At 36.3% G+C, this 18,676-nt stretch overlaps 1 protein-coding gene across 1 annotated transcript in view; it reads left to right on the plus strand.

Moving 5' to 3' along the window:
- The window catches only part of LOC118179464 (outer dynein arm-docking complex subunit 3-like), a 114,542-nt gene that overhangs the window by 40,685 nt on the left and 55,181 nt on the right, over window positions 1-18,676 (plus strand). Inside the window, exon 2 of the mRNA XM_085818173.1 lies at window positions 9,567-9,685. Coding sequence (XP_085674299.1) covers window positions 9,568-9,685 — 118 coding nt within the window. The 5' untranslated portion in view covers window position 9,567. The remainder of the gene's footprint in view (window positions 1-9,566; window positions 9,686-18,676) is intronic.

Here is an 18,676-nt window from a genome sequence, read left to right on the forward strand (position 1 = left end):
GTCGCAACGGTCGCTTCTAATTGGTTGAATTTCTCCAGTTCCCGGCGGGTTTTAGCCGCCTGTGATCTGGAGTGTCTGAGACGTTCCCTGAGCTCTGAAGTTTTTCGGCGAGGGAAATTGTTAGACTAACGTGAGCCACATGCTTTTTGACTGCTTATTTTCACGACTTACGTGAACCATGTTGAGTGAATAACATTTTATAATTCCGTAATTCTTGAATCTGGATTTTGAATTTTATCTTTGACCGAAATGTCATTGTTTCGGTCATCCATAGATACAAATCAGACAGACTGCCGACCTCAAGTATGAATAGCAGTACTTCCAGCAAAATTTCCTTACGGAACTTCGTGATTATGATAGAAGGGTAAAAGCACTTCGATGATAAGAATGGTGTAGCAGCTTCTGTAAAAAGACATAATAAAAAGAACTGTCAGAATAAAATTGTAAAAGTGCAGAAAATTGACGATGAAGTTATTAATGAAAAGATTAAGGCAGTTACAACTAAATACATGATTTATCGCACCACAGTTCTTAAGAAGGAAGTTTTGGAGGGTGTGAGGTTGATACAGATGACTAATCAGCTGCACAAGAGCAAGCTTACATGCATAAGTTGATGCAATATCTCTGTAATGAAGATGAGGAAACATTATTTGAAGCGAAAGGGGGAAATCCTGATGACCACGAAGAAGACTCGGTTCAACCATACAAAACAGCGAAAGCGCAGAAACTGTTGAAGAATCAATTTAAAGAAGCCAACCAATTTGCCAGAGAACTACCAATGTTCAGATATGTCATTGATTGGACCTAATAGTAGCCCTTTCAGAGAGCTAGGTTTTTTTTTAAATTTTGTCCTTTTTTGTCTTTTGTTTGATTAAATGCATTAGCATGCAAAACTTAAACAAAAATTCATTTTTTATCAAACAACCAAGAAATTGTTGAAAAGGGCTTTTTGCGATCAGTATAATAAGAAAAGGGATGCAGCAAAAAAGGAAAGTGAAGGAAGGTGATGCATATGCAGTTATGACTTCAGACGGTGTGTCAGGGCACGCAAAGCGCGAGAAGTCAGCGCGCGCACTGCAAGCCAGCTTAAACAGAAGAATGGGAGGCGCATTTCCAGGCAGTCTCCTGGAAATGAAAATGAGATAGTACGTGCAATATGGCTGCAAGAAAACATTAGGACGCCTTTATACGTCGTAGAATGACTGGCAAGCTTGAGGAGAGTCACGGTTTGACTTCTATTGCCCAAGAGTTTGGAAATGATAAAAGTATTGTTCATGACTTTGGAAAGCCTTCCGGATGACAGATACAGCTGTAAGAAAAGTTGGTGGTGGCCGGCGAAGGAAAACAACAACTGACGACCATATATCACCCTGTAGACGACAATAAGTTGAAACCAGACATTGATCAGCAACTGCAAACAGATGGCAGGTGACTCGTTTTACTGTAGTCAGACTACATAGAAAGGTGCCGATTCGTCCGCCGTACTGAACGCTGCATAGTATTGACAGCAGCACCATTTACAGTGGCGTAAAAACACAAAGCGTGGATACTTCATCAATGAAGTAACGTCCTCTTTACTGATGAGAGTAGTTTCAGTCGGACAGCTCAGCTTCAGCTGATATATAGAGAGGTAGGGTTACACTTTCATCCCATTAATGTCACTGAAAGAGACGTTGAGATGGTCCTGATCTTCTTGTATGAGGATGCATAATGCTGAAGTGACGGATACATTTTCGACAGAGGCTCACTTACTTACTCATCCTCCCCCACGTGCATCTTCTCCGGAGGGCACTGGTTCCGATTTTGCTTATGGATCACAATCATCGGCCACATGCTGACCTCTTCAAAACATATCCGATAAATACGTCCGTCAAGTTCGCGATGGAAGAAGGTATGGGCAAAGCAAATAGTCCAACAATGCTTGTTCAAACTTGTGTTGTGAGCTGTAGCTGCCTAGCTTGCAGGCTTGTGAGTCTCCATGTGCCCACAAATACATATAACATAGCACCAGATGCAATTTTATTGATGAAAAGAAGTCGTAAGGGGAATCTCAGCTATGCGACGTATTTTTGTAGAAAACCAGCCTGCGATTTCCATGTATTACTGGTATTTTCTGCATTTAGTGGCTGAATCCATTGCATATGGAAAATATGGAAACCGTCCTGTTGCAATTCTCGCCACGCGCTGGATGAAGTTCGGCAATTTCATGTGAAACAACTTATGATTTGTGCATGGATTACATTCAGTTTAGAGTACGACCACTTCTTTCATGACGTGTGTGCGTCATTCAGTCCTTACTACAATAGCTGTTTATGTCGCAGGATCTGTTTCTTAAGACTTGCGGTGCAAGCTTTTATGATAACGTTTGTTCTTGCTGTTTTCCATTCGCTGCTCCATATGCGAAATGAAAATCAGCCATTTTAATATTACTGTAATAATGCGTCCTCTTCACCCAGTTTAATAATAATTTCTATACCTAGTTTATTATCTGGCAAACAATGCTCTCTGAAATTACTGAGAGGATGTTTTACGGTTTCATGTTCCGATATAAAAATGGTTCATTTTTGTACTTCTAAAGGTTTTTCCGCCGATAGATAACGTTGTAAGAAAGCCGCCGTTACAGAGCCTATAATTGAGAAGAGTACGAATCAATGTAATGGCTATGGGTTATAATTCCTGCCTCCTACAGCTGAATGTACACTGCCCTCCAAAAGTTAAGGAACAGCATGGTTTTCAAAGCTCACCATTTCAAAACTGTCAGTAACATTTAAATTCACAATTTATATGCTTGAGAGTAAAGAAGTTTAAGAAAATATTTTTTAAAAATATAGCTACCACTTTTATTTTATAGAAATGAATGGGAAAAAATGCAAAAATTGTTTTGTTCACTAATGTTGATCTTCAGTTGTTATTAGCATTTTCTTTGACAATATCCAGGAGAGTCTATCAATGTCCATGAGAAGTCATTTGCCCGATTCGTTGAGGTGGCGGCGATCGGATGGATGGAAATGGGGATGCCACATGCTGATGCTGCTAGACGTTTCAATGTCTCTCGTAATGTGGTTCACCGGCTATGGAAGCAGTTTGAATCCGAAGGTTCTGTGTCTAGAAGACATGTTACAAGCAGATCAAGAGTTACAACACCTGCGGAAGACCGTTATTTAATTCTTTCAGCCCAAAGGAGGAGCAACATTATCGTGCTACAGCTCATGGCAGGTAATTTAGTTTCAACAGAAATCGCAGCTACTATAATGCGCAGACGCCTGCACAATACAGATCTGTATGCAAGACGACCAGTTGTTTTGTGTCCCTTTAACCCGAGGATACAGAGATGCTCATTAATGTTGGGCAAGAGAACACTTCTCCTTTAATAGTCAACAATGGGCGTCTGTTCTCTTCACAGACAAGTCCCGGTTCACAATGGAGAGTGATTCAGGCCATCAGCTGATCTGGAGGCAATAACGCACCAGATACAGACAATCACGCAGTGTGGAAAGACACAATTACAGAGTTGGTGGAATAATGGTTTGGGCTTGGATCTCTCTTCATTGTCACACTGAACTGCATGTAAGAAGTTTGAGCGGTACGAGATATGGTGACGAGATTCTTGATCACTATATCCTCTCAAATGCCGCTGCTATTTGTCCTGGATTTCTTCTGATGGAGGAGAATTGGCAACCGCACCGAGCTCGGGTTGCTGAAGAATATCTTGAGGGTCACAGTATGGGACGGATGGAATGGCCAGCTCAATTCCCAAATCTGATTCCAATAGAGCGTCTTTGGTACTTACTACCTTGGGAGACAGGTTGCTGCTTTAAGTCCTCCTCCAAGGTTGCTGGATGAGCTCGAACAAGGATTACTCCATGTGTGGTCGTTGCTTCCCATTTCACTGACCAACAACTTAATTGACAGCATGGAACGTCGCTACCGCCATTACATTGCAGCTATGGATAGACACATTCTTTATTAGAACCCATTTTTGTAATGTTACCACCATATTTTTTCCTCGAAAGACTGCGATGTACTGTTTCTCCAAAGCTGGATTTCTCTGCCAAGAGTTCAATTTTTTTGTTGTAATTGATGTTTGTGTTGAACTTCAGAAAAATTCTATGTCGCATTCATTAACGAACTGTTTAGTGATATGTCCTCTAGTTTTCTTGTTACTATGTGACTTTATTTTCAAATTTAGACGCAAAAAACATGGTGTTCCTTAAGGCAGTGTATATTTGTAAGCACTTAGTTCGTTAATACACCTAGTTTAACAATAACGTGTGCCATTCTGATAAGCCACATTAGATCACATCTAACACATTTTCAGAAGCGGGATTACTAGTACATACCGAATAATAACCCTCACGCACCATGAGCACCAGAAGAATCGGTAGGTTTCTATTTGAAACGTGAAGTTTTTTCTTGTTTTAGAAGACCGGTTCTCAAACTGTGGTACATTACAATATTTTTAGTGGTGCAATTTTTGCAGAAAATAATTAAATGAATGTAAATGAATGATTAGTTTGGTATACAGTCCGAAGTATAAACACTCATCTTAAATTTGATACGTGTTCGTAATTTAGTATGTCTGTTTGAGTGTTTTATATGTTTATAATTCTACTTTTTTGTTTCGTTTAGTATTAGGTTGCTTATACTTGTTATTAATACGGGTAATGTTATAGTTAAATAACATTGTTAAGGTGCGCTATTGCATTTTATGTTCTTGGCTTATTTAACAATTTTTTTTACACCTTAAGCACAAAACTTGGTAAGTACGTTTAATCAAGTGCTTCAATTAAAAGAAAACTGAATTTCACAACATTCATAATATTTTTTAAACTTGTAATATCTAAAATGTCAAAAAGACAGAATGTATAAATTTTTTTAAATGTATATTGTCAATGTTGGCCCTGTTATTCAAGGCCAGCTTTGACAAGTCTGGTCTTTTTTGCTTTTGTACAATTATATTATTTGCTTAATGGATGTATTATTACTCACTATTTGCCACAATCATTAGATATATATATATATATATACTCATAGTGTGCTTATTTGTATTTTGCTGTAATGAAAAAGTTTCATTTGCGAATATAATTAAATAATATAAATTTAAAGGGGTTTTATTCTTTGATTATATGCACTCCATTTAGGATACATTGATTTTTAATGGCGAAATGCTTTTATGGTGGTATATATATTTTTGTTTCATATTTATGTGGTGGAAAATTTGAAAAGTTTGAGAACCCCTGCTCTAGAATATTTATATGAAATTACTTATGATAATATTAATCGCGTATAGAATTTAGAAGTATCGAATCATATTGTTAGTTACTATCATGGATGAGAATACTAAAAAAGCTTTAGATAAAGCCAAAAGGAAACACAAAACGTTAAGAACATCAACAAAAGTAATTAACAGAATATCTGAATTCTATTGTTCAATTCAGAACATCCTCTGTGGAACATTATTAAGGATTCCAATTGCGTTATTAAGAAGACAAAGGCAATGATCATCTATAATTTATTCTATCTGTAGTCCACATGAGTTTAGTGTCACTATTTCCCCATACAGATTGATAGCGTTAAAGTTTTATACAATTAGAAAGGAAACGCGTAGCTGCTGTCTTTGCTGATCAACTGTCCATTTGGCGTAAGGTGCACAAAGCATATCATTATTAAAGTATTTTTATGTTTATCTGCACTTCAGTAGCTAGTTGTTCCTGTAATTGTTTATTGTATAATCCACTGAAGCAAAATTCCTCCGCCTTTTAATCTGAACTGTTACAAGAATGTTTTTATTGATGCCTCATTACCCCTGGAGCTATTGTAATTGAAAATGGCGCAGCCTAGTGAATTGCAGAAGTTTAGATACTTTGGCTAAAAACGGTAAACGAAATAACATAGGCATTAAAAAGGAACACAGTCGATGATTACGATATAAGGAAAGATTAAAAATATCAGCTACGCCCACGAGTGGACGAGTGATTGAAGAAAGCTGAATACTGGAAATTAGTTCCAGACTCGAATGTAGATGAAAGGGCTGGCTGCATGGCTGGTTTTCGTATGTGTAGCATAAATACGAGTCAGTTGAAGAAATGGAAACTCTTTCTAATTCCGATTGATAGTTATGTTTTCTAGGGTAGAGGACTTAATTAATTGCTCTAAAGGACAAGGAGCACTCGTGGTATGGATCATCCGGGACAGGAAAAGATTCAGGCCATTGACCGCAAAGTAATGATATTTCCCAGTGGTTTGAAATCGAATTTGAAACGAAAGAATCCATTATTTTTGTTTTAAGAAACTAAATTAGGAACTCTTCATGATTACAGAAACTCTGCAAATTCAACAAAGTATTGCGAATCATAGTTCCGATTCAGAGATACATTTACAGTGTGAAGAACCGCACAACAGGAAAATGGCAGTTTAATTACAGAGTAATTTCAGTTGGCTGAACAGTATCGAATTAAAAGAACGCAGAACGGAGAATTTACCTCAATAATATTTGGTTTTAACCAAAGGAAAAGTGATACTAACAAATTCAATCATTAGGGCATTTAACCTAATTTCAGATGAAAGAGGAACAATTTTATTTAGAGAACGTCTTCAGTATGCTAATATTCCCCAGAAAAATGCACATCTACTTTTGTTCTGAAGTTCTTGTCGCCTGTCTGATCATTAAGAATTTCCAGAAAGAGTAAATCACGGAAGAATAGCAGAAACATTACCCCATCTTAGGAAGGAAACGTGGATTTTAAGAGCCAGACAAAATAATAATAATAATAAATAAATAAATAATAAAAGTGTTACATTTTAATGCAAATTATACGAAAACGTCCGTGCGAAACTAGCGACTCAGATTCCTACGCCGCTATCAGCTGACACAATATCAGAAAAATATTTTTTAAAAGCGACTGGGCTAGATTATTTAGTACTGTTGAACATAAAAGATCAAGACAACATTGAGTCATAAGCAAAGGCATACACTTGGAATGGATTATTAACTTGACCACTCAGACATTTTTACATGCCTTTCGAAAAATTTTTGGAAGAAGAGGAATTTGTGGCACAATCTACAGTAACAACACGAAGATACTCCACATCGCAAATCGAAAGCTGAATCTGCTTTGGAAAATCATAAAATACGATGAAGTTTAAAAAAATAAATAAATAAATAAATAAAATTAAAAAAAAAAAAAAAAAAAAAAGGAAATTTATTCTACCAAATCAGAATTTCTCATTGGAAGGATTGCTTGGCAGAGGTAGTTTTTGGGAACGTTTAGTGAGGAAATGAAGCCAGTGAAGGGAAGATATCTCTGAGAAGCACTCTAGGAAGTACATCAATTTCTTTTCAAAACATGAAGTTACAGTTGTAGGATTCCCCACTGGTTTATTCTAAGTTACTGTTGGAAGTGAAGAATCTTAAGAACTAATAAGCGAATAATCCTTGAGTGGAAACAACAAGATAGAAGGGTAAAATAACCCTTTATTATTCCAATTAAAGTTTAACAAAACTCTATCAAAACAAAAGTTGTACAATAAAAGTTGTACACTCGGACTTGAACTTAAGAGACTAAGAATTAAACTAAATTAATCTTAACTAAAGAAGATATAGCCGAAGTTATCAAAATTCTAACAGAGTTGGCCCCTTAACGCTAATTGACTGCGAAGCTATCAAGGGCCTAAAGTACGGCCGAACGTAATAATAGCTTACGAAAGAGTAGCCTAAAAATGCGGACGCGTGCAACTAGAATATCTGTTATCTCTCTCACTAAGACTGCAGAACTTCGCTGTTATATACCGCGCTTCCTCATTAACATTCAGACGTGCTTCTAAAACTACGATCTGGCCGGAAGTGGTAATCTGAAGTAAGAATCGATAGGAAAGGAAGTTTAACTCAAAATTTAACTTTTAATAAAACTAACATAATCCTTACACATTGATCGAGACTGAGACAGTTAACAGGTACCAACTCCGGGCCTCCTACTTATGTTTTCAGTTATCTAAATGAACCCGAACTGCTTACATATGTCTGTTTCTTAACTGGAGAATGATTACTTACTCTTCACAACATTATTTCCTCTAAATACCACTTTCTCAAAATGATAAGATATCAAGAAGATTTATTTAACCAAGTTTGGAGATACGGAAATCATCCTTCTTTTTGAGGTTAGGTCCGTTCATCAAGCAAGAGAAGTCAATAGGCCCAAGGCTAAGGTGGCCGTTTGTAGGTGCTATTAAATTTTTCTGAAAACCATAGTTTGCCTTGAAGAGACATGAGCGAAAATATGTGTCGTCATAGATCTTTTTACGTAGACCGACTTAAATAATGTAGCCTATTTGCACAGGTTAAGAATTTATCATTATTTATAATTGACATGAGTAAGATTATTTTTTCTATGAAAATTGTTTTTTAATTCTTAGTGGATAATCGCTACTTAAATTAGCTTCTTCAATTCCATGCTTATCACTTATCGTGATTCTTTAAACTATACTGTGTAATTTTCCTTAATTTCTTTTAGTATCATTTAGTTGAAATATCATTAACTTAAATCTTGATTGCAACATAAATTTAATCCGAACCAATATTTTATAGTCTTTAACAGTAAGCTGAACATTATATTTAGAGGTATCATAAAGCGGTTTTTTATGAGCGAACCTTATTCTTGGTTGTTGAAAGCACTGGCTTCGTGCTTTAATTCGCTTGTTGCATACGTGCCAGTTTCCCTTATAGAGTCCTTTAGAGAGACGTATTTTCCATAAACAGATTGCTCTAATGTGCTTTGCCATAATCATTTTAAGAGTTTTCTTAAATGTGGCAATGAAATCACATTTGATTGAAATAGTTATGGAAAGCATATTATAAATTAGTATATTTTATTGCATTTATCGAGTTTGCCTTTCTTCGATAGCATAAACTAGTATCAAACTCCTAACAGACTTGAAGCGATATATCACTTGGTCTGAAGTAACAACAGAGTCTTGAAAATTTTTAAAACAACTTTTTTAATAAATCAAAGCTTTAACATAAACGCACATCTCGTGCTTAGCAATCACCATTTGTAGCGATGAAACTTACAGTTTCAAAAGTTATACTTAATAGTCAATGACTACACAATTGATTTAACGCGAAGTTAGCTCTAAACTTCTCAATGGCGTAACAATTTAAATGTCGGCAGCAATAACGCAAAGCCGAAGAAATACAATCTCATCAGAGCTGGCGATCCTATTAACGTGGCCTCCAGAGGCAGAAACACGCTCTGACTTACAATCCGAAAACCTCAACTTAAATACCTCTAACAAAATTTGCATTCTGGTAAGGAAATGGAAAGGAGGAGTACTAGTAAAAGCTGAAATTATAAATACTGGTTAATTAAAATAATAATACTCTACACATTAAAACATTAATAATACCCTACACATGAAAACATATTAATAACAGAAAACATGTATCCATAGGGGGTGAATGTTGGTTGTCAAAACGCAATTTTTATGATTACGTTTTAGGAGTGCAAATGCATTTTTTATGATTTCTTTTCTCTCCGTTTAACTATTGTAAATCACAATATATTTTACAGTATGACTACAGAAACAGGTAAAGTCAAAGATCCTTTTCAAGCTGCTAAAGAAGCAGAGGCTGCTGTTTTGAAGCTTCAGAGTAAAGTTCAGCATTTAAAACAAAGGATTCAGTTATCAGGTACTATTCTTAATATTGGCATATGACTTTTATTAAAATTATGCTTCGTTCTTAATGAATTTCCAGCTTCAAAAATATAAAAGTATGTTAAAATTTGAAGAGAATGCGGTTTCTACTATTATCCGAAAATAGAGCATTCTTTTGGGGGGTGGGAAATTCAAAATCCAGACAGATCACACGATCATTGAAGAACGTAAATATATTTTCAGACTTGAAGAATGGGCGGTCTAAAAAAAAAAAAAAAAAAAAAAAAAAATTCAAACTTCGCTTGAACCTTTCGTACGCCGAAATGGCTCCAGCAAAGAAGAAATTATTCTCAGTTTAAAAAAAATGAGGATTCCTAAACCCAAAATAGAATTGACAAAGTAATAACAAATAATAAATAAAACCTAAAATAATACTAATAAATGATAAAAAGTGGAAGTAATATTATAAATATATAGCTTTTATAAAGCAAGCTGCTGTAGTGTATACCTTTATTTTCTACAATCGGGAAGATAGTAAGAATACATTGAGGAAATATAATAGTGAGAGTTAGTGGTACCTTAATGTATTAAGGTTAATGCCATAGTCTTCTTTCTTTTAACTTTGCTGGGACACAGGAAAGAAGTATCATCTAGAGCATCACCTGGGTAATAAAGTGTCTCCCTAAATCACATGCTTCCCTAATTTTGCTGAGCAGAGTATTTCATCATCGTTTGAACGCGTAGAATAGTCAGGATAGTAATCATCATTAGCTTCTTTTATTGTGACATTAAGATTTAATAACGAAATGTTATTTAATTTGCATCTTTTCTGTCTGCCCCATTTCTCCACGAGGACCGCTGATTCCAAAATTTGTATCACATTTGAATGGCAAGCAGTTTTACTGTAAAGTTTGAAGAATTGAGCATAGTTGTATAAGAGAGTTTTTGGCTTACTCATCGGCGCTGCTTTCCTCGTTCTCTGCTGGTGACTCCGACGCTGACCTTAAATAGCATTGAGCTGGTAAGTTGTACTTTAGAATTTTTGTAATCTAGGTCTAGGCGAAGCTCGTAACATCTGGTAGTATTAGATTAAATTATTTGATATTATATCATTCTGAAGAAAGCTTGTGTTTAAGCTAGGTCCAGGTGACTCGCAAATTTATGTTGCATATTTTTATTTAACCCTCGCAAGTAGTGAATGTAGAATAAATATAAAGTGAACGTAATTCTGTTTTTATTTGTTTTACAAGTTCAGAAATTCTAGTGGTGATAATTCACCTCGCAAACTCTACGTAACGCCTTAATTTGATTGTACTTGGATTGTCAGTGAACTAGTTAAGTTTAGTTGAACAAAGTTAGGTGATACATTACGTCTACCTATATTAAATAGAAATCTGCTAAGAAAGGGTTGGTATATGACTGTATTCTTAATTGCTTAGACTCATACATGTTTGTAGGCACCCAGAAATCTACGACATGGCCTAAACTTAATGAGTCTTTTTCAATTACTCATGTTCTTATTCAACTATTGCCATTAAAAAAGCTCATAATTTACCTTTTTTAATGTAAAAATTTCCAAAAAACAAGATTTTTCGATTAGTTCTTTGTAGGCACGTAAACATCTCTCAGGCATGACCTAAACTTTAGGAATCTTTTAAAATTACGTGTTACTTTACAACTGCTGCATAAAACACTAAAGTCACTAATTTACGTTTTTATGTAAAAATGTTTCCTTATAACTGTTTTTTCAGTTGGTCAATGATAGCTGAAATATTGCATGCATTTTCTAGAAACGAAAGAATGTAAATCAAACTTTCTCAAAATGGGGAAAACCTGCGTTTGTTCTTTGCATGTTTCTTTTTTTTCTCTTCGTTTTTACATCCTTGTACGAAGTAAAAGGGAAGTATTGTAATCGCGAAAAGTTTCAGGCAGCATATTTCAACGAAAATATTCATTTTGACCGCTATCGAATGCAATTTAACGATGTTTTTGCGTGATATCTGTACGTAAGGACAGAATAAAATACTCTTTTCCTTCAAAAAAATTATAAAACTGCTTTAAAATGAATTCTGAAGAGAATTTTTCGTGGCGTCTGTACGAACATATGTACGTACGTGCGTACGTACGTATCTCGCATAACTCAAAAACGAGTAGCCTCAGAACGTTGAAATTTTGTTAGGACTGCTATAACATGTAGATGTGCACTTCGTATTTAGTTGCAATCGGCCGCACCAAACGTATATAAATATATTTATGATATATATCCACTTTGTTACCCGGCTCAGTGATCTCAGTATCTTTACTCTTATATGTTTGTAAGTTGTACATTTTTTGCTTTAAAAATGATTGAATTATGTTGTTTTTATCTTCCAGTTAAGGTTTTTATGCCTTTAGTAAATCTCTATGCAATATTTTTAGAATTATCAATAGTTTTAAAGTTGTCTAAGTGCCGCTAAGCCTTTTTTTTTTATGGCGGCCATTGATGTTTACATTTGAAACAGGAGACTAGTGGATTTGTTGCCAATCTAGAGAAACTTAGCTTCGCAACAACAAAGATAACGCCTTCATTTATTATTGCCAATTAAATCATGCTTAATTCTTTCTGGAATTTTTTCGAGGAAATAAGTGTTTAAGATTTACTTCGTAATTTTTAATAGATATTTTGAGTTTTTATGTATTTTTGCCTTCTCGCGAAGTGAGAACTGAATTAATTAAATGAGAAATACTCAATCGTCTGTGAAAAACTGTTCCTTTTTTGTTTTGTTTCCTTAATTTCTTTTATACATCATTCTAGCTTTATTACAGTATTTGAATAGAACATGTGGCAACGATTATATAATTCTGTTCTTTAAATGATATAAATTTTGTGCATTATGAGTTATAATATGAACGAAATATATAAGTTAACTGTTATATAATTATTGGATTATATAACAGTTAACTTAGTTTCCGTTATATAATTATTATACAAGTTAACTGTTATATAATTATTAATACTGTTAAGTGAACCTAGCGCCAGAGTGTCGCTATGTTAGACAAATACTAGAGTGAATTTTAAAGAATGCATTTATTCTATTGTGGTTTATGCGCTGTCGGCGAAGCAGATTTAATTAAATCCAATAAGTTTAAATGAAATGCAAGAAAAAATGCGTATAATTTAATATTCCGTACAAGGAAGTCATGTGGTGTACACATCAGATTTTTTTTAAAGAATTTATGCACAATAAACTTCTTAAATTCTTAAATAGCCATGCGCATTATTTAATTTTTATTTTAATGTGGAATTATGTGACATAATTACGCACATAAAATTATATGTAAATTTTTGAATCTTTGTGTATGTTTGTGTAGACTTGTAAGGATCTTAAGTTTTACTAACGTTTATTTTATTTTAAATCTTTACTATCACTTCTTATTTTCTACTTCCGGCCAGAATTATAAGCGTGAAGGTTTTTATGCAAAGTTTGTCTGGCGAACGCCAAGTATTTAAGTGTGGCCTTTTTGCCAAGCGTAAGAGAGGAAGCAGTGAGTGCGAAGCAGGCCGCTTACCTTAGAAGTTACGCAGTTGCTGTTTGCCTTCCAGGCCAGAGGTTTTAATCCTCTTGATAAATTAAACGTATTGTAGTGTTCACAGTCTCTGTGCTACATACGCTTCCTGTTTTTATAAGGCCAATCTTCCACGTGTATTGTTCTAAAGTTAAATTAGAGTTTAGTTTTATTTTTATACTTTTTTACGTTAGACCCCGAGTGGAGGGTCAGTGTATTCCGAAGTACGGAAGTTATTGTATATAGAGAAAAATAAAGGGTTTTGTATACCCTTCGTCTGTATCCTGTCTACTTACCACAATTAGTGAACATAGCTTTAGTAAGCTCTCTGTTCCGAGTCAGGTCCTTGTATGTTCCCGAAGAAGGTTAGAAGGAGCATTGAACCTGATAGTGGCGCCCAACGAAGAAGAATAACCATGGCCGAGTTTCAAGAAGAACCTGTGCTGCCTGCAGAAACGGCTCAGAATCCAGAAATGCCAGCTGCCGCCCTGGAAGGATTCGGTTACATCGTCCAGACCATGCGCGCTTCGATGAAACTAGAAGCAACATTTAACGGAAACTCACCGATAACCAGTTTTTTGGAAAAATTGGATGACCACTTCATGCTCTACCCCGTGCACGAGTTTCAAAAAGTTACCTTAGCTACCAGCGCTTTGAGGGGCCAAGCGCTTAACTGATTCAAATGTATCGACAGAAGTCTCCTTGGGTCAAGCAGGAAGTCCCACCTATACTTACGAAAATTTCAAGACTGCCCTACTAAAAGCCTTCCCTGTTGTAAGGGATCGTGCGAAATTAGAAACGGAACTTTTTAGTATATATCAACAAAGAATCGAAAACCTCTCGAGCTTTATTTTAAGAAAAATTCACGTTTTCAAGCTCTTGTGTGGAAACCGTCCGGATCCTGAAATAATTCAAGTGATTTTGCCGAGGTTACTGCCCCAAGTGCAAGACTTTATTGAATTAAGAAATCCGACTACACTGGAAAAGTTATTTGAGCTAGCAATCCAGTTTGAAAGTAGAAGAACGGCGGACGTCGAAAGAAGACGCCAATATCAACAGCGAAACCAATTTGGTACGCCAAGACTACAGCAAACTCAAGCATACGGCTACGGAGAAAAAGCGAATCAGTGGGCAAGGAAACCCGAGCATTCAAAAACAGCCGGCGAACGTCGACAGTTCAATAGCAACCCAGGAAAAAAGTCTCAAGGCCAGGGGAAAAAGAAGGAAAGCACGGAAAGGAAAAATAATTTAAACTAAAACGGATTTCTGCTGACGAGAGGGTGCGGAAATCCGAAGGCCACGAAAACCCCTCTTCCTACAAGATAAATACAGTAATGGTGAAAAATTTGACTCTTCCGAAGATTGAAGTCTTGGTGAATAATATCCCGGCCACCGCACTCCTGGATACCGGCGCGCAGTGTTCCTGTGTGGCAGAAGTCTTTTTTAGAAAGTATTTTCGCAAATACCGCATATATAATGCGGATAATACGACAGTATTAGCGGCGCAAGGAGAACAATGTAAGTGCGTAGGTAAAGTACCTTTGTATATCCGTATCAAGGACGAACAAGTAAAGGTGATGTTTTTTATAGTAAAGAATTTGCAAGCACATTTGATCTTAGGAATAGACTTTCTTTCAGGCGCACAAGCTACACTGGATTTTAATGAAGCGTCCCTTAAGCTGACAATGAAACCAGTGCGTGTAGAAAAGGTTGAACCGCCAAGGTTAAATCTTGACCACCTGCCTAATGACGAGCAAGATAGAATCTGACAAGTGGTAAGTGAATTTGCTTCGTTATTTAGTGATATTCCAGGATTTACTCAGGTTACTAACCATAGTATTGACACCGGAGATGCATTGCCAGTTCGTCAAAAACCATACCGGTATGATAAGAATAAGGAAAAAATTATAGAATGACATATTACCGATATGCTACGTAAAAAGATCATAACGCCCATCTCAAGTAGTTATGCTAGCCCGGTGGTTTTATGTAAGAAAAATAATGATTATCCTTTGGAGCATCCAAAAAGGTGGAGATTCGCTATTGATTACCGTAAATTAAATTCCATAACGAAATATCCGATATATCCGTTGCCGATCATAGAAGAAATTTTAAGGAACATAAAATCAACCAAATTTATGACGACTTTAGACTTAACGACTGGTTATTTTCAAATAGGGGTGAGGCCTGAGGACGTGCCTAAGTCTGCTTTTATAACCAAGTCTGGCACTTATGCATTTTTGCGTATGCCGTTTGGCCTTTCAGGCGCCCCGGCAACATTTCAGCGATGCATGGACATTGTGTTAAGACCTGTTCTTGGAAAGTCCACATTTATCTATTTAGACGATATCATTATTACTAGTGATAATCTCGACCAACATATACAGGATTTAAGACAGGTGTTTTCTTTATTAAATGAGGCCGGTCTAAAAGTTAATGTCGAAAAGTGCAAATTTGCAGCCCCTGAATTAAAATATTTAGGTTACAAAATATCGCAAAAAGGGATCGAGACAGATGAATCAAAAATAATCGCTGTACAAAAGTATCCGACTCCAAACACGGCAAAGAAGCTCTCTTCTTTTCTAGGACTTTGTTCATATTATAGGTCCTTTATAAAAGATTTTGCGGCTATCGCTGAGCCATTGTTAAAATTAAAAAGGAAAAAGGCAAGATTCTCGTGGACGGCCGAAGCCAATAGTGCTTTCGAAAAATTAAAACAAACATTAACGCAAGCCCCTGTGTTAAAATTTCCTGAAAAGGATGAAAATTTAGAAATTTCAGCGGATGCTTCAAATTATGTGGTAGGAGCGGTACTTTCGCAAAATCAGCAGCCCGTGGCATTTTTTAGCCGAACTTTAAATCAAACACAAAGAAACTATTCCGCGACCGAGAGAGAGGCACTTGCAGTTCTGTTAGCAGTGCAAAAGTTCCGAGTCTATTTTGGAAAGGCGCCAATAACAGTGTACTCTGATCATGCGGCGGTAACTAGATTGTACTCAGGGAAAAATTTATCCCCAAGGTTAATAAGATGGGCACTCAAGCTGCAAGAATATAATCTGGTAATCAAGCATACCCCCGGAAAGGAAAATATCGTAGCAGATGCCCTATCACGAATTAAATTAGACGAACAGGGTAATACCGTAAAAGTTGCAATGCTTACAGCGTGTACAATAAATTCCCGAGAAACTGTAATAACAGAACTGGGTAAGGATCCTGAGTTTGGAAGTATTTATGAGTATTTGAAGGATCCTGAAAATTTTAGCCACCAAGATATTGTGGCGATAAAAAATAGGGCGGCCCATTACGAACTAATAGATGGTCTATTATTCTACACAAAAACTACGAATTCCAACAACGAATTTCGACCTGTTATCCCAGCTAGTCTTAGATTAAATATCCTGCATGAGCTCCATGACAGCCCTTTAGCTTCTCATGCTGGTATTCGAAAAACTATCCAACGCGTACGCGAGGCAGTCTACTTTCCTGAACTGCAAAAGTTAACAAGGGCGTATGTCCAGTCCTGCCCAACATGTCAAGCCGTTAATTATGTTAATTTCCGCCCGGCCGGGTTTTTAAATAGTATTAAATCCGAATTTCCAAATGAAATAATTGGCATCGATTTATTGGGCCCTTTCCCAAAAAGTCAGTTAAATAAAAGTCGCTATCTCCTTGTTATGGTTGATCATTTTAGTAAATGGACCGAAATTGTTCCCTTAAAACGAGCCTCCGCGAAATTGGTTACCGATTCTATTTTAAATAAATATATTTTAAAATACGGGGCGCCCCTAAAAGTTATATCGGATAATGGTCCTCAATTTGTAAGTAATATATTTGAAGACATGTGCCAAAAACTGGGCATACGTCATTTAAAAATGGTCCCGTATCGGCCGCAATCAAATATAGCGGAACGGGTCAACAGAAATATAGTGAAAATTATCCGTAGTTATGTTAAAAATTTTCATAAAAGCTGGGATAACTATGTCAATGAATTTGCCTTCGCCCTTAGGACCGCAAAACATGATACAACGGGCAAAACTCCTGCTGAGTTATTTCTAGGCAGAAAGATTATAACACCGTTAGATAAACTATTTTATGTGCAACAAAGAGCCCCAGAATTTAAAATGGGTGATATAGAAAAACTAATAAAAGAAGCAAAAAAGAATACGGAAGTAGCACAAAGAAAACAGAAATTATATTATGATTTGAAACGACGGGGAGTAACTTATAAAGTAGGGGATGAAGTTTTAAAAATTAAGCATTCACTTTCTTCAGCACCAGAAGATAAAACTGCCAAATTTTTTCCACGATTTGAAGGACCATATGTTATAGAAAAAATAACTCACGCTGTTGTAGTGTTAAAAGCCAGAAATGGTGAAACCTGTTCCGCAAACATTGATCAAATCAAGCCCTACTTCGATCGTAATAAAATGCAAATCTTTTCAGATCTTTTGCAGGATCCGGCACGGCAGACACCGCAGGTACAAGTTCCAGAGGTGAAAAAACGACAAGTACAAGGGCAAGCCAATGAGAGACAGAAACAAGTGAAAAGAAAATTGCCCCGCGGAAAAATTGAATGTAACAAGAAAAAGAAGCCGTTCCACCGTCCAGAAAACAGAGTTCACGAACACCCCCCAGAATGAAGAAGGGAGAAGGACGACGTATGTGAAGAGGACCAGGAGAAATGACGGCAACTATAACCCGGCTTTAAAACGGAAGATCTACTCATCCGACAGAACTCTCCGCAGCAAAAGTCGCCGAACTGCGGAAGGGCCATCAGCGGCGGAGGAAAAAGTACAAGAAAAATTTGAACGGCCAACAACGAGGTCCAAGCAGGATCACGACAGAAGTTTCCCGGTTCCGCCCAGACCAGCTGCCATCAAACGGCAAAGACCACAAGCAGAGGAGAAAAGGAAAGTATTGAAGGGTGGCCGTACTGGTGAAAAAAGGAAGCTTCCAGAGGAAAGCACTGAAGGGCGAGCCCGTACAAGAAGGAGGATAAACCAAGCTACTATTTGCAGTACCTTTAAAGACTGGGCCCAGAAAAGGATGTCCGAATATTACAAAGATAAGTAAAATTTTATGTTACTTTGCAAACTTAAGTTAATCTTTCATTTCTACTGCAAGTGGCAGATTTCAAGAAGTTTTACCTCATGCGAGGTCTACCTTTATCGCCAAAAGGGCGAGAAATGAGTTGTGACCGATTTTCTTATTATGTTTTTCAATTACTCGTGCGTAAAACTAAAGTTGATGTATAATAGCGTTGTGTAAAGACTTAAATATTGTAAAAAGTTATTGTATAAATTTTATTTAAAACATTCTAGCAAGAAAGAAGTTTTAGTCTGAAAGACTTTTTGAAATGTAGTATTATTTCAATGTAGAAAGAATTGGCACTTGCTTTGAAAAGAATAGAAGTTAACAATGTACTACTAATGTATGTTTTCAAATGTGTAAAATTAACGGCATGTTGATATGTTCTTAT

This window comes from Stegodyphus dumicola, chromosome 1 (assembly GCF_044657685.1).
Source record: "Stegodyphus dumicola isolate Sdum_Otavi_A_Nest chromosome 1, ASM4465768v1".
NCBI lineage: Eukaryota > Metazoa > Arthropoda > Arachnida > Araneae > Eresidae > Stegodyphus > Stegodyphus dumicola.